The 20,747-nt window shown below is 36.1% G+C and overlaps 1 protein-coding gene across 1 annotated transcript in view; it reads right to left on the reverse strand.

Annotated features, from left to right (window-relative positions):
* Positions 1–1,446: 1,446 nt before the first annotated feature.
* Positions 1,447–20,747, reverse strand: part of LOC119257643 (EGF-like and EMI domain-containing protein 1) — an 879,693-nt gene continuing 860,392 nt past the window's right edge. The window contains exons 22-26 of the mRNA XM_037525743.2: positions 17,516–17,644; positions 12,616–12,744; positions 8,837–8,965; positions 7,007–7,135; positions 1,447–2,885 (exon numbers count right to left, since the gene is read on the reverse strand). Of these exons, the coding sequence (XP_037381640.2) occupies positions 2,734–2,885; positions 7,007–7,135; positions 8,837–8,965; positions 12,616–12,744; positions 17,516–17,644 (668 nt within the window). The 3' untranslated portion in view covers positions 1,447–2,733. The remainder of the gene's footprint in view (positions 2,886–7,006; positions 7,136–8,836; positions 8,966–12,615; positions 12,745–17,515; positions 17,645–20,747) is intronic.

Below are 20,747 nucleotides of genomic sequence, written 5' to 3' on the forward strand. Positions count from 1 at the left end.
AAATTAGCCAGCAAACTTCCACACATCTGCCCACTTTTCTTTAAACTTGAGCTATATTATTGCAGAAAAGCATAATAATCCCCACTCTGATCTTGTATTTTAAATGAACGACCTGAACCATCACAGTATAAGCATCTTGTCCATTATGGGTGGCTGGATTTTCCTTGTGGTCAGCATTTCTACCTTCAAAGAGAAGATTATACACGGAGAAAAAGTAGGCATGAAATATTTCTGTGTAATGACAATGATTCTAATTTGACATTGGACTTTGAAGAGGACATGCATATTATATTATGCTTCACTTTGAATGGTAGTTGATTTCTTTGAATTCTTGTGCAATTCACACTTCATTGTACCTGAATAGTTTTTTTACATGTAGAAACCTCGGCTAAATTGTATAAAATTAAAATGTATGCTTTATTCATTCAAAAATGTAGACCATTGTGAACTATTTTGTTAATTCAAAGCACTTTTGACATGCAATTATTCAAAAAATATTTTTTTAACTCACTTACATGATTTTGCAAGGAAATTTTATTTTATAATTTTCCACCTGTTAAATTATTTAAGGTTAACATTTATTATATGTTAGTCCATAAATGAAATGTCATTGCCTATAATCACTTTCAGACATCTGTTAGTGTCTTCAGGCAGAAGAACTGGAATATTTTTAGGAGGGATGACTTACCACATGACTATTAACTTTTGCAGGGTAGCAGCTAAGATTTTTCAAGGTAATCAAAGACACAGTGGAAACATTCTGAATTTTAAACATTTTTCTATTGTCTTTTTTGATATTAATGCCAATTTATAAATTTTTCTTCAAGAAAAAGTTTTGGTTCACTGGTGTAAGAATAAAAAATGAAACTCAGCTTGTCTGATAGGGCTTGTGCTAGTGCAAATAGATTCATGCTATGAAACTTTCCCCACTCTCATAATTTGTTATAGAAGTTATATGGAAAAATGAGAAGCAATGAGATTATATGAAATAATCTCCCATTTGCCAAAAATCATGTTTAACAACTTATATACAATTTCTCAAAAGAGTTATGTGATGTGTAAGAAAAAAGAATTAATCAAAAGTAATCCTTTACTCTTTTATTTCTCTACCAAATCTAGAGGTCCATGCCTGTTTTAGTAGGACATAACATGTCCACTAAGAAAGAAAAATCGGCAATTTTGCTCCCTCCCCCATCCCTGGATGCAGTCACTGCTTTTTAGTCTGAAAAAAAAAGGGAGTCCAGCACAATACGGCAGTCAAAGAGATACTACTGCTTTTATTAAGTTATACTCTTTGAAAGTCAGATGGGGACTTTCAGGAAAATGGGCAAATACTCTGAATAAAGCATAGTTTTCAATTGATTTCATAAAAATAGTTAAAATGAATTGGAACATAAACATAAAATTTTAATTCTGAATATTATAGATGAATAAAAGGATACATTGATTGCAGCTTTTTAAAGATTAAACCAAATGTATAAGTAATCTAGGAAGTTATACAATCAAATTTTTATATCATTTAATACCATTAAATTTGGCATGGCTGACTATTTTAGATATGCTGTATTTTTGTTAAATTGTGCTCAGATATGAGAAGAAAAATGTGAAGAAAGGGTCAGAGATGATATTGAACTGATAAAAACAAGTATTTTTAATGTCATAAATCCTTCAGTAAACAAATCCTTCAGTAAATTCTATCCCGAAGTTTTGATTTGAAAGGTACTCAGGCATATACATGTCATATAATGTCAAAACTGTCCATTTTTATCCCCATAAAGCTTGTGGAACATGAGTACCAGCATTGTCTATCAAGAAAGTTATTGTTCTCTAATATGAATTAACCAGTATTTTGAAAGCTAATAAACTACTTGAGAGCAAAAATAAAATTATATTTATTACTGTAAATTTCTTAGGCTTATCACAAGACTCATGCTTACAAGTGGCTGCAGAACTGACCAAGCAGATGTGCAATTTGAGTCAAGATTACCAATGTGGACTAAAAGCCTGATTCCAATCAGGTCCTACTCTATGGGAAGTTTATGTTCTTCAGAGCAAATTGCTCACCTTGACTGTTTGTGCTCACTTTTTTCCTGGCTGCTAATCATTTGATGGGGAGATCCCCACTAAACATATTAATGATTTATTGTTAGTGTACATGTTACACTTTTACTCTGATCTTTATATGGCTAAAGTCTTTATAATAGTCTCCCACACAAGAAGTCCTGTTTGAAATCCAATGCATTAGCAAACTGAAGCAGACTTAGCAGTGAAGCAGGATACTGAGAATAAATAGATGAAATTCTAGACATTTCCGAAGAGCATCCAGCTACTTAATGGGCACTGAGGTCTTCAGTGAATAGGTGTGAATATTTTAGTGCAGTCCAACCTGAACCGAAAAGCAGTTCTTACTTCCAAATTTAAATACCACCTGTGCATATTTAAAAAAGGTTCATTTATTAGTCCAAAATGTTACTACAACTGGGAACTTGAAAAAACACTCTCTTTTTCTTAGCTATGTTCTTCAGCAAAAGGAAGTGGAGAAGGATAGACGAGAGAATAGAACTTATGCTTGGAGGCCATAAAGTTGAGAAGTCCTGTTTTTTACTGTCCCACAGGAGAGGTTGGGTTGAAGATGGTTGAATAAGTACATGTTGCTGCCAAAGTTAAGATTATAAACCATAGGTGAATTTAGGCACGATTCAATTCACCTATTGAAAAACTGCTAATAGTTGGTTATTGAAGATCATCCAAACCACTTTCCTCACAGGTTGGGCCCATTCTTTTCGAGGGGCAAGTGCAACTCCCATTGAGAGGGTTGCAGTGAGCTTTGTGGCTACACTGGCACTTCAGAGCACAGTTAGGTCCATACTGACCTGGCTTGCATTCTGTGAGGGGGAAAAAAAAAAAAAAACACAATTGAAGTGTGTTTTCCTATTACACGTTATATTTTTACTATTATTTCTTGGCATTCAATAGATAATGCTGCATTTGTAAGAAATTCTTTCTGGCTAACAAAGTGGTATCTTTTTTTCCCTTGCTAGGATGTTATATAATAAAAGTAAGGATCTTAATGGACAATGGGAGGAGGCTGGGGAGTGGCAAGGAAGTTAGTGAAAAAATTGCAGAGGAGAAGCCAGGACAGCAACTTATATTTGTAAAGTGCCCTCGCAGATTAGATTACTCGCTTGAACGTATAGCAGTGGCATCATGAGGGACACAGGGAAAATGGATTAGTTTTCTTGAAAAAGGCAACCCTCACCCAGAATACACAAAATATAAAATTTACTGTTAGGTTAAAAATATAATTATTTTGGCTCATGTTGTCGACCATGAAATGGTTTTAAATTTAACTTTTTCACCTCTTAAAATATGTCAAATGGGTCAAAGATTCCCTGTGCACCTACTTCTATAAAATCCTTCTACATGTGCTAAGACATATAACTGTCTTTAAATTGAAATCGTGATTTCAGAGAAAAGAAGGGAGTAGATAAAAATTCTTAGCTTTATCAAAATAACTTAATGTGGAAAAATGGAGTCTCCCCAAAATCACAGCCAGGCCAGGTGTTCAGTCTTAGTCTGATAACCAGCAGAAAATTAACAAATTCTTTTTCTAAAGGGTTCTGGGATTAAGGACAAAACCAAGCCCAGCCCGTGGAGACAGAAAACGAGTTCATATTTCCTAGCCAGTCAGGCAAGAATGGGAAGTAACAGAACTTTCCAACTTGTAAGTGCAAGAGAGACTTAACTTCCCCAAAGTAACTTGCAATTAGCTTTATATGGCTTACAAAGTGAGCTTCTAGTACATTATCTCAGTTGGTTCTAATTGAGGTAGAGAAGGGAGTGAGGTAATCTCTTTTGTTTTAGAGAGAAGTTAACTGCAATTTGGTATGTCTTGAGGGACCTCAAATTTGATATCACTTGTAAATAAACGGCAGATAGATTTTTCTTAGGCACTACTATGTGGCAAGACACAAGGTATAAGAAAGCCCAGATAAGGAAGTGGAAAGGTAAAAAGTTAACATTTTAGCAATATCAATATGAATACAAAAAAAGAGGTACTAGAGTTAATTCTGAGTTCATGGACAGAATTTTGTTAAACATTTCTTCACTGCCTCACAATACTCTTTGCTGGGTTGGAGATTAGTTTAAATACTCCACAATCATTTGAGTGTTTATATATTTGTTTTTTATTCTCTTAAATAATGAAGGTACGTTAAGATGTGGTCTAGCTTTCTTGTCTTTATTAACACATTATGTTTTAAATATGAATTAGATGGAAACTTATAAATCAATTTTAAAGTTAATTCTTTTTACAGAGATTCAACATAAGTGAACATTAATCCAATCTCTTTCTAAACAAAGGAACAAGTAGGTGAAAGGAGCTTTGGAGGTGATCTAAATGCTACTGTGTAACAAAATCTTTGCTTTAAAACATTAAACTTTGTGAACATTAAAAAATAAAATCCTGTATTATTTCAAATTTAGTTTAGCACAACTTATGTCTGCCCATATGTGAGAGGATTACTTAGCTTAGTGGTAAGACTTAGTTTTCTTGTTTGAAAAGAGTTATGAATCAGAATCTCTCCTGAGTAGTTTGGAATCTGATTTTAATTTATAAAAATACCACATTTTCATGTTAATAACGATGTGTATTTAAGACATCTGTTTGAATGTCTGTAAATGTTAATTTACCAAGCGGGTGGGGAAATAATCCAATAAAAAACTGCTGCATTCTTTTATGAATTAACATTATGGCTGTTTAATAGGTCCTTTACCAGAGTTCAAATTAAAATGAGGTCTTTTATCTTTATAGAGCCTACATAGACACAGCTGCTCACAGTTAATATCACAGATGAACTGTGCCTAATTGAAAATAAAAATGCAAATAAAAGACCCTGCGGTACATCTGTGTAGGCTGTTGTTACCCAGAAAAGCTCATGACAAGGTGGGCTTTGAGGTGCTCACCAATAATGAACATGTTAATACATATAATCCACTGTCACATGGCAATTTACTTGTGGATAAAAGAGACTATACAATATAGGAATTTATTCTACAGAGGTAGAATGAGCCTTTGATTTCATTCCTGTTCATAAGCCTTCTTGGTTTAGTGTCTAATTTTAAAGTCATTGCTGAGTGTTGTCCAATAGAACTTTCTGGAGTGATGGGAATATTCTATACTAAATATAATACTGTAGCCTCAGCCACAGAACACTTGAAAGAAGTCATGTGTGACTGAGGAGATGAATTTTAACTTAGACTAAAGTTAAGTTAACAACCAACATGATTAATGGGCAATGCATACTAGAGAATGCGCATAGGATAATAAAAGCAATTCTTGTTCCTTTTCTCCCCTTGAGACACAGTTTAGTGAGGATGTTAAAAATCTGTCTCTGCACCCAGATTGTTTCAAAATCCCAATCTGCCACTTACTTACTGTGTAACCTAGGGTAACTTACTTAATCTTTTTGTGCTTCAGTTCCCTCATCTATAACATGGGGGTACTACGACAATCAAGTGACCTAATAACCAAAATGCTTGGCTCATAATATGATTTAAATAAACATTAGGGGTTTTATTTAATATTTGGATGAAACTATAAGCACTGTAAGCATCTGTGTCTTTGTTGACTCTTTCACTGGTGACATATGTACCGTGATGATACATCAATGCTTATTCGGACAGATTTATATACATACAACAAAATTCAAGTATTTCAGTCTACCATGACTCTGTGAAGAATGGTAGGAAAAAAAGGAAGCATTACAACTCACATTTGCTGAAAATTATCCTGTGCTGGACCTTGCTCTAAGCTTTGTTTTTTGATAAAAAAACATGGATCCAACTTTGAAGAAATTTGTAGTGCAGTGAAACACAAGGATTAAAGATTTAAATGAAACAGCCTTGTGAGAAAGAATTGCTAGTCAGAATCAATAGGCTCCTGAACTGAAAATTACCAAAGGGCCCCAAATCATATGATAACCACTCTGGCCTTAATATAAAAGCCTGTAAAGAAGGGAAGAACATGGGAGAGGAGAGGACACTCCAGTCTTGATGAGCTACTGGTGAGTCCTTATTTCAGAACTACTAAAAGACATTCACACACACAGTGTTTTCACTAATAATATCATCCAAGCTCTCAAACTGGAATGCCTGAGTTCAAATCTTGGGTCCGATACCTACTACTTTATGATATCTTTGCTTTCTCATCTGTCAAATGAGGATAAGAATAGCAACAATCTCAAAGATATTCATTAAATATGAGTAAAGAGTTTAGACCCAGTGTCTGGCATTCAAAAACAGTAGTTTTATTGCTATTTTTTCTGAAGCCAACTGAGGAGGAGGTGGCGATATTGTGTGAATAGTACTCTCTTGCAGCCTAGAAGTTTACCATGATGTTCTAAGCAGTATTGAAAGCCCAGATTGCAGACGCTTAGATTACTGCTAGAAATGATCTCAGAAATTCATAGCCTCAACCTGTCTTTTTGGCAGAGGAGGGATGTAAATTATGAGATTAAATGTTATACTTTGGGTAATAATCTCTGTCAGGGTCAATCCTCAGGTGTATCCGTGAACTGCATAACACATTTTCATCCTGTAAGATCCATTAAGTTTAATAAACAGTGATGAGTCAGCAATTCCTCAATTTGTTTCTCTTCTTAAGACAAACAACTTTATGTTCTAAACCATTCTTGCCATGAGTGGTAAGGAATAAAGTATAGATTTCAATTCCCAAAACAGGGAACTTTGTTCTTATGAATACTGAATAACAGATGTTAATTGCCTTACTTCTACTGGTTTCTCTGAATCACTTTTGTGATCAGGTGTTTAAATGGGTTACTTTGAGGATATTTACAAAGTATCCTCTGTCATTTGTACTGGCTTTGGGTGCCTGTGATGTTACAATGGTGGACAAAGTTCTTTGAGGAAGTAAGTGCTTAGTGTGAAAATGTCTATCTCTCTATAGTTCATGAGTCTGGGGGCATCATGAATGTCTGGCTCATACCAACATCACATCTGGCTCCTGTTCTCCCAGGTGGGCAGAGGCATTTTCCAGTTACAGGGTGGCAGGAGCTTTCTCTTTCACAATTGCAAAGTTGGTGGCAATTCTCTCCAAACATTCCAGGTGAACACTCTGCCAGGAAAAGAGAAATGCTGAAAAATTAACCTCTGGAGCTTTTATTGATGTGAAATGAAATTAAGATTAAAGATATAATTTCCTTTAATTCTGAGGCCCAACTAGCAAAATGTGATAAAATGAGATTTGGTGGCAAGGACAGAAAAGTTTGGTATTTTCTTTTTTAAAGATTTATTTATTTATGCATACAAGAGCTGGGGTACAGGCCAGAGGTGTGGGGTGTGAGAGGATTCATCAGCGACAGAGTCAGGAGCAGAACAGGCAGATTGACCAAAGTACGCTGCTGAGGGGAGCAGCAAGCGAGGCAGGAGAGGTCTGCTGCGCCATGTGGGTTGCTCCCTGGCCGGCAGAGATTGAACTCATGCTGTAGTGGCTGCGGATTGCTTCATAATGCAGTGCTCAACCCCTTGCACCACAAGGGAGGCCCAAGTTTGGTATTTTCACAAAGAAACTATATTTACATATGGTTTCACATTTAGGCCTTAAAATTAATTTACTTAGCACAATGAAAATGGGTTTACTTGACAGTTTTGAACCTGTTAAAATGTATGCAAGTTTTTAAAGATAGAAACGTAACAAAGGAGACTGAGTCTATGATCCAAGTGTATTTCTTTTAACGTTTTTTAAAATATATATATATAAACCAGAGACATTCTGCAGAGGGGGAGAGGGGAGTAGGATCAAAACAGGGTTGGGACTATGGTAATGGTACATGGGTAAATTGGTGGTGGGAATTTCATGGGGACTATAACCAAGATGAGAAAGCATACATTGTACAAAAATGAAGAATGATGTAAAAAATATACACACAAATAAATAAATAAATACTATTGTATATTTATTTACCATGTACCATTCCAGAAGACAGTAAATACCACACTATTTCCAGTTTCATGCGGTAATGGGCACATAATGGGGGCATGTTAAAATGAATCACTAAATATTAAATGACTATGTGAATAAGGATGAACAAGACACTATATGTAAAACTCCAGTGACTTGAAGATATGGTGTAGGACTAATATGTAGATAACTTTTAAAGGCAAAGACAGTGACTCTGATTCATACAATGTCAGATTCATTATCATCATCATTATTTTGGCTATGATGATATATAGAAGAATGTACAGAATAAAAAAAAAAACACAACCGATTATAATGGGAGGTGCTCACTCATTTTGGCATTGTTTAGAAAGGACTTGATCAGTTTTTTAGGTCTTTATATCATCTTATTTCAAACAGAGAAGTATAAATTCTCTTCCATCTTCATCCATATGCATGACTGTCACTATTTTAGAAATAAATGTCCATTCATATCTTTAAAGATATTTCATAAAGCTCTTGTATATTTTTAGTCTCATTAGACCCAATATATGTCATTCTTTTTAAAACAATTAATACAGTTTTTACTCTCGTTTAGATGTAGAATCTTTGTCCACAGAACTCACAGCTTAAGTGGTATTTTGAAATACTAACCAGATTTACTTAGGGGAGAAAACAAATTTTGGCCAATCAAACAAATCAGAAGGATCTATTTTATTGGCTGTAGAGTGAATTTCTATCATTTTAATGTGTAAATAGGAAACTTAGGTGATTATTCCATGTTTTCAATGGGGTTTATATTTATGTTCTCAGATGGAAACCCATCACAGCCACAGAAACCTGACTTTCATATTCTTGAGAACACTCTCGTTATACCTTTTTCACACTGGCTGCCATGGAAACCGGCTGGGCAAAGGCACTGTCCACTTTCTGCATCACAACTGGCCCCATTTTTGCAGTCACAGATGTGAGCACAATTCAAACCATAAAATCCAGGAAGGCATGCTAGAAATGAAATTGTCAAAATGTTATTTTGGCTCTAAGAATAAATAAAGGGAAAATTAAAGGATTCACTTTAGGTCATTTGTTTTCCAAGACCAAAGAAGAACAAGATCCAATAATTGGAAAGCAAGAAAATAAAAGTTACAATTCAATGTTACTTCAATAAACAATGAAAAGAAAAAAAAATACATGGAAAAACATAATGACAATAGTATAATTGACACAGATAAGTGAATATAAAAGTGCCATTTTCTACAACTAGTCTAGAAAAAAATGAGAAACTTTGAAATATTTCTAAGTAAAATTTATTTGCTATGGTATATTATTGTCAGTTAAATATTTCATCAAAACTGTCCAATACCCTCAATACCTAAAAGCAAAATGTCTTCAAACTTCAGCCCAAATTTTGGGCTGATCTAGCCCAAATTTTGTGAGACTGGTTTTGGAATTAAATAATTATTAATAAATTATCTGTGGAAGGTGATTCATATAACACTCAATATTTGTAATCCTGGGAATGAAAGATAGACAGGGTTATGCAGAAATTGGGGGGATGAGAAGGAATAAAAAAGGGAATAAATGACAGAGAATATGATGCTTATACATTTATTCCACGTCTTATGAGGATTAAGTTTTGAAGTCAGTGATACCTACTCTTTGGAAAAAAATCTTACTTAGCCAACCAAGGACAACATAGAATTGAGTCTTGGTAAATCGTATCTGTCCTGTGTGGTTGGAGAAGATTAATACTTTCATTGCTAAACATTCAGAGAAGTGATTGGTTTTCCTCTTAGAGACCATGTGTAAATGCATCTATTTGGATGCTAAAATTGTCTCCTGCCCAGAGAGATGCTCACCCTGAGATGTGTTTGAGAGCTAAGATTGATTGACTGCTGACAAAGGATTCCCTTTTCTTTTCTTATCTATTTTTTGGTGGGTGTAGAGAAACTGGGGTGCAGCCAGAGGTGCAGGGAGTGAGAGGATATACCAGAGACAGAGTGAGGAAGCAGAGCAGGCAGATTGAGTGAAATACACTGCTGAGGGGAGCAGGGGCAAGGAGAGGCCTGCTCTGCCACTTGGGTTATGTCCCTGGCTGGGATGGAACTCAGGCCATAGTATTGACAGCACTGAGACTTAACCTCTAGGTCTGGATTCCCCTTTCTTATCTTGAATTTTCTCAAGGGTTTTGCTCACCATTCAACAATGGAAAAAAGAGGAGATGGAATATCCTCACCGTTCAATTATCTGTGCCCTCCTCTCCCTTCATCTTCCCTTCCCATCACCTCCTCTTCTTTTCTCTCTCTCTTTGTATCTCCCTACTCCCCACTCCAGGCACCTATAGTTGGATGTGTCAAGGCTTTCTGTATATGGACTTACACATGAAATTACTCAGGAAATACTTTTCAGTGGGAAAATAACAGCCAAGGAGCAGAAAAAGGAGATAAAGCCAAAGGAGAGGTAAGGAATAATTATTTTAATAATATACTGTTCCATTTTTTATCTCATTATGACTTTTTGCCCTTTTTTATTGGGTATCACTGCTTTATAATACTGTATATGATTCAGTGATAACAAAAGAAGATTCAGATTCAGTGGAGTTTTTTTTTCTCTTTGTTCTTGTATTATCATCATTGAAAATGCATTTAAAAAGCAAATCTCCTTTAACTCCCTTATCTTAATTATATGCAAATTGAGTATATAAATGTTTTCTTGCTTGACTTTTCTATTTCTCTAAATAATAATAATTTTGCCAGATTCCCTGAATTGAAGTTTTAGAGTCATCTTTGATTCCTCTCTCTTCCTCATTCCCATGTCCAAATTAATCACAAAATATAATCAATAGTTTTTCCAAAATATTCCTCTATTCATTCATTTTCATTTCCCATCTCAGTCCAGAATTTTAAAGACTTAGACTAACACTACAGTTTCTCACGTAGACACTAGTGATAGCTCCTTTTCTGAACAATCATCAGTGTACCCATTTTTACAGATTTTCTTTACCAGAGTGTTGTCTCTTATGTACTCAAAATCTTCCTGACACCCCACTTCATATAAGATTAAATTTAGGGGCTTTATATAGATTTTTTTCTCTGTCTTATAAGTCTTATTCCAAATTTGAAAACAAAATAAACAAAAGTCACAAGATGTTTGGGTCCATACTCACTGTCCCAAGAAAACAGAGAGTTCTAAACCTAGAAAGGCTTAGTAGATTTGTTCCTGGTAATGCCAGGATGGCACAGAGCTGGTTTTCTATGATTTGAGCAGACGTGTAAAGGAGAGTCCTGGAGCCCTCAGTGGCTTTTGCAGGCTTTTATTGAGCTTTTACATGCAGTGCAGCAACCAGGTACATAGCAGACAGGGGTGCCAGTGGGCCAGGAGTCCGGTAGGCCTCTCAGTCCCCAGCAAATCTTTATTCTTTTTTGATCTCGATCTCTCTCTCTCTCTCTCTCTCTCTCTCTCTCTCTCTCTCTGTCTCTCTCTTTCTCTCCTCTTGGAGAATATATCAGTACTGGAGCCATGGCCCAGAAGACTCAACAACACAACTGAAAATAACAATGCGACAAAATGCAGGGGCCACCATCAGGTATGCAATCCTATTGGCTGAGGGCAGAAAAGCCTGAACATCATTTACCCTACATTTCTGTGAAATGTTTTTGCCAGAGCCTTAAAATAGGTTGAAACAAATGTGAACAATTTTAAACATTGTTAGTATCACTTTAAATACTTTAACACATTTTTCACCTCAAAATAATTATTCATCTAAATTTTGCTACATGCCTCAGTGCTAAATGCTTACATTATTCTTATTTTATCCTCATTATCACCTTTATCTCTGTTATTGTCCGTCAAGTTTCTCTAATGTCAATGGTAATTATTCTGTAATTCATTTTTCTAAATTTTGCTGAAAAATTGAAGTGATCTAAATAAATATAATCAAATGGGACTTGAATGGAGCTCTTTAAGAATCAAGGGTAGGGCCTCCCCTGGTGGCGCAGCAGTTGAGCGCTGGCCTGTGAAGCTGCCTGCAGCCTCTGCAGCGCTGGTTCGATCCCTGGTCAACCAGCGAGGGTCCCACATGGCCCGCAGACCTCTCCTGCCACCCACTGCTCCCCTCAGCAGTGTACTTTGGTCCTTCTGCCTGCTCTGCTCCCCGCTCTGGCTCTGGTGAATTCTCTCACCCTCCCGTGCGTCTGACTGTACCCAGTGCTTTATAAATAAATAAATAAATCTAAAAAAAAAAAAAAAAAAAAAAAAGAATCAAGGGTAGATTAACATGAAACAGGCAAACAGCTTCCCTATCCATATTGTGCTTAAAGACAGCCAGAGGAAGAAGAATGGTTTTGTTCAAGAAGATCAGCTGCTGACTTTCCTGGGTCTGTCTGTGTATGTCTACTGAGAAGATCGTAGAACTATGGAATCATTTCTTAGACAACAGTGCCAAACAGAATAAACAAATCTAATGATATTATCATTAGTGGCTGTTGTCAATATCTAGAACTTAAATTAGAACTATGAAATGGAATGCAAGAATGACTAAACTATTAAGTTTCTCTAATTTGATATACTATGAATGTTATTTTTAGAATTAAAATAATTTTAAAAAGTTAAACATTTATCAGCACCATACATGCCCACTTGTTTTCCCTGTTTACCATGTTCACAGTCTCTTCCATAGTAGCCTTGGAGGCACTCACAGCTTCCAGAAAACCTGTCGCAAACTCCATTGTTCTGACACGTGCAATTAAAATAGCAGCCTGGGCCATAATGACCAGGAGAGCATTCTGAAAAGCAAACACCTGTGCATTAGTTCTAGCAGAGGCAAGTTTGTAATGAGTTGGGGAAAAACAGTAGAGTTAATGAAAATTAGAACACGTCATTAACTGACCTAAAAGAGAAAGCACAAATACACACATTTTAAAAATACAAATGAGGAATGATTATCAAAATGAATATATATATAATATATATTATAAACAAATTTAAAAACCTAAATAATATGGAAAAGTCATATAAGACAACTTACCAAAATTGCAATAATTTCAGGCAGAAAGCCAACACAAGCTAATTATAAAAGAAAAATAATAGAGAAGATAGTAATAAAGGTCTTGTATTAAAAAAAACAAACAAGGGGCCTCCCTGGTGGCCCAAGGGATTAAGTGTCAGCACTATGAAGCTATTCTCAGCCACTGCAGCACGAGTTCCATCCACAGCCAAAGAGGTGACCCACATGTTGCAGCAGACCTCTCCTATTTTGCCCACTGCTCCCCTCAGCAGTGTATTTCTGTAGAGCTGCCTGTTCTGCTCCCCACTCTGTCTCTGGTGAATGCTCTCATCCCCTGCACCTCTGGCCTGTACCCCAGTTCTTGTATGCATAAATAAATAATTTTTTTTAAATCAGTCCTAAACTTTACCAGGAAATTCTACAAATCTATACAGATTAGGTCATCACCTTTCTACTTACATTATTCCATAGCTTTGAAAAGGAATGAAAAACTCAAATATAATTTATGTGAATGTAAAACATCAATTTGACTTGATATATAACATCAGATACAATTTAGATTTGACGTAATTTTATTTCAGTATACCATCAATTATAAAATGTGCTAAAATGCATAAAAACTACAGTTCAATTTCACTAATTAATATTTATGTCAAATTCATAGAAAAATATAGACCGAAATGAATAGTATATTATAAAGTAATACCCTAACTAACCAATATTTATTCAAAAAATATAAGGTCACTCAATGTTAGAATATTCATTAATATATCTAGCCTATTTATTGGCTTAAAAGTAAAAGTCACAGTTATTCCATAAAAGCAGAGATAAATCTGAAATAAATCACAAAAAAATTAAGTAAAAAACATTGAATAAATTAGAAGGAATCAGCTGAAATCTGTTAACCCTCACACTCATTAGCTATAATACTAAATAGCTGTTTTAAGTCTCTAAATTTTGGCATTGGTTTGCTATATATGAATAGGTAACCAATCAGGAAGCAAACATACTATGGACACACACACACACACACACACACACACACACACAAATGCTCCCAAACTGGGGTGAATAATTCACAACAAAGAATTAATGTTTTAGTATATATAACTCTTCGTCTTCCAATTGTAAAGAGTAAAGCAGCAACCTTATAGAAAAATGGGCTGTTTTATAGAAAAAGAAATGCAAAAGATCCTTCCTCATTAGAGACCATATTAAATATTTTCATCATAATAAAAATGTCATTTAAAACTCCAGTAATATACTGTAGGGTAAGTAAAATATCAGGCTTTACTGCCCTCCCACCATTAGGATTGTTGATGGAATCTTGTGGTCCTGAATACATGCTTGATGGCAGACTCCTGGAGTAGGGTGTGGACATACTTAAGTGGGACACACCTAGGCGGCTAAGTCTGTGCTTATAAGGACAGCGTCATGGGGCAGCCAGTAGAGAAAAAGAAGTGAGAGAGTGAAAGGAGCAGAGAAGCAAAGGCCATGAGAGAACATCAGAGAGCTCAGAGAAAGTGAAGACTTGCTGGGGGCTTGGGAGCCTGACAGGCATCCCAGCCCCCCAGCACCCCTGCCTGGCATTTACCTGGTAAATTCCAATAAAAGCCTGCAAAAGCCACTGAGGGCTCCAGGACTCCTCCTTTACTTGTCTGCATAAGGTCATAGAGAAAACCTGCTCTGTGTCTTCCTGCCACTACATATACTATTTCTTTATTTTTTTTTAAAGATTTATTTTATTTATACAAGAACCGGGGTAAGGCCAGATGTGCAGGAGGGTGAGAGGATTCACTAGAGATAGAGCAGGGAACAGAACAGGCAGACTAACGAAACACACTGCTGAGGAGAGCAGCGGGCAAGACAGAAGAGGTTTGCCCCGCCGTGTGGGTTTCTCCAAGGCCAGCAGGGATCGAACCAGCACTGCCGAGGCTGCGGAGAGCTTCACAGTGCAGTGCTCAACCACCTGCACCACCAGAGAGGCCCACATATACTATTTTTCACCATAAGTTTGACGACATATTCTTTTGATAAGATTTTAAGAAAACAGACATTCCATGCATTGTTTATGGGGATTCCATATATTCCAAAATAGTTCAAACTCACATGAAGAATTTTTTAAGATGTTGGTAAATTACATTTTTATGTACCTAATGACTCAATAATTCTTGTTATATTTGAAGGGCTTCATGACATTTAAAAGATAGAATCAAAAGTAACTAGATCCAGCCACTCAAAGTACTAGAGATATACCCATTCACATTTTTTTTTTAATTCAGAATTTTTTTTTTAATAGGTAATTGGTGATATTGGTACTACTTTTAAAAGCCTGCTATTAGGGGCCTCCCTGGTGGCACAGGGGTTCAGCACCACACTATGAAGTGATCCACAGCCTCTGCAGCACGAGTTTGAGCCCAGGCCAGCCAGGGAGCAGCCCACATGGCGCAGCAGAACTCTCTGGTCTCGCCCGCTGCTCCCCTCAGCAGTGTATTTCAGTTGGTCTGCTTGTTCTGTTCCCCGCTCTGTCTCTGTGAATCCTCTCACCCCCCTCATCTCTGGCCTGTACCACAGCTCATGTATGCATAATTAAATCTTTAAAAAAATAAAAATAAAGTCTGCTACTATTCTAATTTAATAGTCCCAAATATTATAAAATCAACTACAGCTTTTCCATGAGACATGTCTTAAATGTTAAATTTATAATGGCTGTTTGTTTAATATCCTCACATTCCTATGGGTAACCCAAATCACATAGAGGCCATGAACTTCCCAAAGGCACAGATCATAGTGTCTATAGAGCAGGGGTTAAACTATATGTCTATCCACTCCCCAGGCAAGGTACTTTTGCATAACTATGGTCATGAATGGTGAGCAGTCACATCCATAGGTATAAAGAACTATATAGTCTTTATAATTGAAACCATCTAGATAAAAGTTTATTGTGATGTTATGTTTTTTTCTCTCACAGTTTCTCATATTTAGGCCACCCACCCCAGGCCAGTGTTCTCACCCACATTCCCCCTCATTTCCACAGCAGTTTCTTTCTATTCTGGCAAAATACAACTTTATTTCCTATAATAGCAGACTCTGAATTGGGTATATGTGCTCCAGCATTGCACAAAATTATCACTTGTAGTTCAGGAAAAAAAAAAAAAAAAAAACATTAAAATAGCTGTCAACATTTATATTTGTCTTTTTTTATTTATTTAAAATCTTATATGTTCTATATTATATATATAATACATATTATAATATATCTTTGGGCACTTATATATAATATATGTAATATATTATGTTATAATATAGCTAATATATAATATATATATTATATATTATATATATAAAAAGCTATGTTATAATATAGCTTTGGACACATATATATGTTAAGAATCACATGACAATTACATATAAATAAAAATATATTTATGGTGGTACATGATTAAATTTTTCCTGATGAAGTGAATATTAGAGACCTCTGCTCCAGAGTTCTCCTCTTTACCCCTTATGGCAGGGAGCACTCTAAATGTCAATCAGCTCTGCCCAGGGCTTTGGATCCTCCTCCCTGGCTGCCTCAAGGTCTCCTTGGTGGTTATGCTCCTAGAAAATCAGTGCTCAGCATATATGGTGCTCACAGAGGCTTTAGGGTAAAAAGTGCATGGAGAGTGAGTGGAGTTAAGGTCTCAAAGGACTTCTTTGACATTAGTAGGATTTCATTTTTTTTATTTTTTTATTTTATATATTTTTTACATCATTTTCTCTGGCCTACAATAGCTAAGCTATGGAAACAACCCAAATGGCCAAAAATAGATGATTAGATCAAGAAGATGTGATACGTATACACAATGGAATATTACACATCAATCAAAAAAGATAAACTCATGCAATTTGCAGCAACATGGATGAAGCTGGAAGGGATCATGCTCAGCAAAATAAGCTAGAAAGAAAAAGAAAGGGCCTCCCTGGTGGTGCAGGCTGTTGAGCACAGTGCTGTGAAGCTGGAACCTCTGCAGCGCGGGTTCCATCCCGGCCAGTCAGCGAGAATCCCACATGGCAAAACAGACCTCTCCTGTCTCCCCCGCTGCTCAGCAGTGTATTTCTTCAGCTTGCCTGTTCTGTTTCCTGCTCTCTCTGGTTAATCCTCTCACCCTCCCGCACATCTGGCCTGTACCCCGGTTCTTGTATAAAAATAAATAAATCTTTAAAACAATAAAGAAATGATAATAAGAAAAAGAAAAATACCAGATGATCTCACTCATAGCAGGAATTTAGAATACCTAAATAAGGGACCAGGAGAAAGACTAATTATAAAAAAGGATTTGAATTTCCTAAGAGTTTTCATGTGGCTTCCAGTAACAAGGTAAAAAAAAAAAAAAGTGAAACAATATTAGCATAACACTATTTTATTGAAAATTTTAATAATTATAAAAAAAAACCTTGCATGACCTTTTTAGAAAACGGTTTCTTCACAGGAGTGTCTATTGCATTTTGTCAACCAGTGGCAATGGCTTCAGTTTTTATTGAGTGAAATAAGGTAGTAATCAACTTACGCTTTCCACAGTCATTTCCTGTCCATCCATGACCACAAGTACAACTTCCATCCACAGGATTGCAAAGGCCACCATTTTTACACATACATTTTAGCTCACAATTTGAGCCATATCTTCTATGGGGACATCCTATAGTGAAAATATATGATATGATATACATATATATATATATTAAATGGAATAACATTGGCATAAAATGGAATAAAATGGGGCCTCTCCTGGTGGCGCAGGGGTTGAGTGCTGGGCTGCGAAGCTGCCCGCAGCCTCTGCAGCACTGGTTCGATCCCCGGTTGCCAGGCAAGGGTCCCACATGGCGCGCAGACCTCTCCTGCCGCCCGCTGCTCCCCTCAGCAGTGTACTTTGGTCCTTCTGCCTGTTCTGCTCCCCGCTCTGGCTCTGGTGAATTCTCTCACCCTCCCGCGCTTCTGACTGTACCCAGTGCAAACAAAACAAACAAACAAACAAACAAATAAATAAATAAAACATGCCTCTATTTAAAGAAAATAAATAAAATAAAAAAATGGAATAAAATGTCTGTGCTTTAGATAGAATAATACTATCTCTATAATAAAATCATACAAAAATGCTCAAATTAAAACAATTACTCAGATGTAACTGCCAATTCAGTAAGCATTTCGCTGTCACTCATTCACATTTTTATTCTCTCTAGAAATATCTATTGTAACTATGTGCCTGGTGTACTCTGGGAAATGGGATATCCTAGTGCATGAGAAGAGGTCAATTCCAGATTAGCAATGGGAATATTTTGTATATTTTTGTATATTTTTTGAATATTTTGTATATTTACTCTTGTAATATATAGACAGATGAGCAATTTGCTATTTAATGTGTTTAAATCTGAAAAGCACTTCAGCATATGTAACAGTAACAGAAATGCACTGTCAAAAGGAATTAAGACTTGAGTGAGTGAAGTTGACCAGATATAAGAAAACTGAGCTGCCTATTCATTATCAAAGGGAGAACAATTTAATGATGGGAAGTGCCACTAGTGAAAAAGCAAAGCCTCTTTAAGTCTAGACTAATCACTACTCACATTTAGTTGGTTTCACTATGAAGAATATGGGTCCCCTATTGCCAGCTAAAATGATTTTTTAGGAAAACTTAAAATCCATATTTTAAATAAAATCATCCAATCTTTGAAAGTCGGTAAGTAATTAAAATGTTTTACAGCACTGTGGAAGCCAAAACTTTGTCAGCCAATTCAAACACATTTGTGGCTACGTTTGGCCAAGTTCCTGTCATTTATACCCTCCAGTTTATAGTATTTTTACATAATTATATTTTCCACATGAATTATCTCATTTAATGTACACAGTCTCTCTATGATGTGGGTAACAAAATTCTAATTTTGCACTTGAGAAAACTGAATCTCAGAGACTCAACTTATACAGAATTAAGTGCCCAGTAAAGATAAGAACTAAGTTCAAACCAAAAATTTCATTTTTTTCTTATTATTTATTTTATTTTACTTTATTTTTAATTACATTTATTGAGGTGATATTGATTTACACACTGTATATGTTTTAGAGATATGGGGTCACATCTCTACTCTACAAGTGTATGTTCTCATTGCCACACCTATCGGCAAAGCCCTAGTAACTCTCCACCATGGGTCACTGGGTTTCCCCCTTGCTCGCTCCCCTTCAAAGACCCTCCCCCTCTGGTAGTCAGTACTGCTGTCATATTTCAGGGGATTGTTTTTGTCTGTTCTTTGGCTTTGTATTTTTATATTCTATCTATGAGTGAAATGATTCTATATTTGTCTTTTTCCTTATGCTTTGTTTTGCTTTTGCATCATCCCCTCCAGTTCCATCCTTGTTGCAAAAAACAAGATCTCAACTTTTTTTTTTCTTTTTATAACTGAGTTGTATATATACACCAAATCTTCTTTATGTACTCTTCTGTCAATTGAACATTTAGGATGTTTCTACAAGATGGCTATTATCAAAAGTACTGCAGGGAGCCTCCCTGGTGGCACAAGGGGTTAAGCACAGCACTATGAAGCTATCCACAGCCACTGCAGCACAAGTTCAATCCCCATGCAGCCTGAGAACAACACACATCGTGCAGCAGACCTCTCCAGATTTGCCTTCTGCTCCATTCAGCAGTGTATTTCAGTCAGTCTACCTGTTCTGTTCCTCGCTCTGTCTCTAGTGAATTCTCTCACCCCTCACGCCCGATACACACATCTCTGGCCTGTACACCAGTTCTTGTATGCATAAATAAATAAATCATTAAAAAAAAAGTACTGCAGAGAACTATGAGTGCATATATCCCTTTGAATTAGTGTTGTATTTTTCAGGTTAGACACCTAGATGTGAAATAGCTGAATTCATATGGTGAATCTAATTTTAATATTTTGAGAAATCTCCATACTATTTTTCATAGAAGCTAGACTAGGTATACACCCACCAACAGAACAGAAGGATTCCTTTTCCCCCATACCCTCATCAACACTTGTTGTTTCTGGTTTCTTGATATAGGACATTCTCACAGGTGTGAAGTGGTATCTCATTGTAGCTTGAGGTTGAATTTTCCTGTTAGTAAGTGATTTTTTTTTTTTAACCTTGCTTTATGAATGAGATAAAATCTTGCCAGTTTGAGAGGCCTGGAGAGAATCTGCATATTTAACAGTCCTGGTCTAAATCAGTATTATGGCTGACATAGTTTCCCTTTGCACTTTGCATGCAGATTCACCTTGACTGAAGAGAAAGAGAAGGGGAGCTCATGTTCCCGGAATAAGGTAGAGTGATGGGAGAAAAGTACACAGAATTAAGAGGGACCCTTCCCACCCAGAAAAAAAGACCAGAAAGATTCAGCTAAACCAGAGTCTTCAGGCAGATCTAAAGCCTTCTGGGAGTGCTGCTATCTTGCAGTGTCCTATACTTTTCACTCTCCAATTAACTCTGTTGCTTGGGTTATTATTGATGCTTAGTGATTTTTTTTTTTCTCCTAAGACACCAAGGACCTTTGCCTCTTGCTGTCCCCCAACACTATAGCTACATTTTTCAAAGATTTCTAAATTACTACAAGTGGACCTCCCTCATTTCTTTTTAGTTGCTACATAGGATTTTTGCATTTAATAACATTTATTTTACAACTTCACTATTGTTAACTGAAAAATATAATCTCAAGAATTTTAGACAGAGATTATTAGAAAATCCAAGTGAGGCTTCAAAACCAAGTAGCAGCCCAAACAGATCTTTATTCT

This window comes from Talpa occidentalis, unplaced genomic scaffold, assembly GCF_014898055.3.
Source record: "Talpa occidentalis isolate TD23 unplaced genomic scaffold, MPIMG_talOcc4v2.1 talOcc4.4, whole genome shotgun sequence".
Classification (NCBI taxonomy): domain Eukaryota; kingdom Metazoa; phylum Chordata; class Mammalia; order Eulipotyphla; family Talpidae; genus Talpa; species Talpa occidentalis.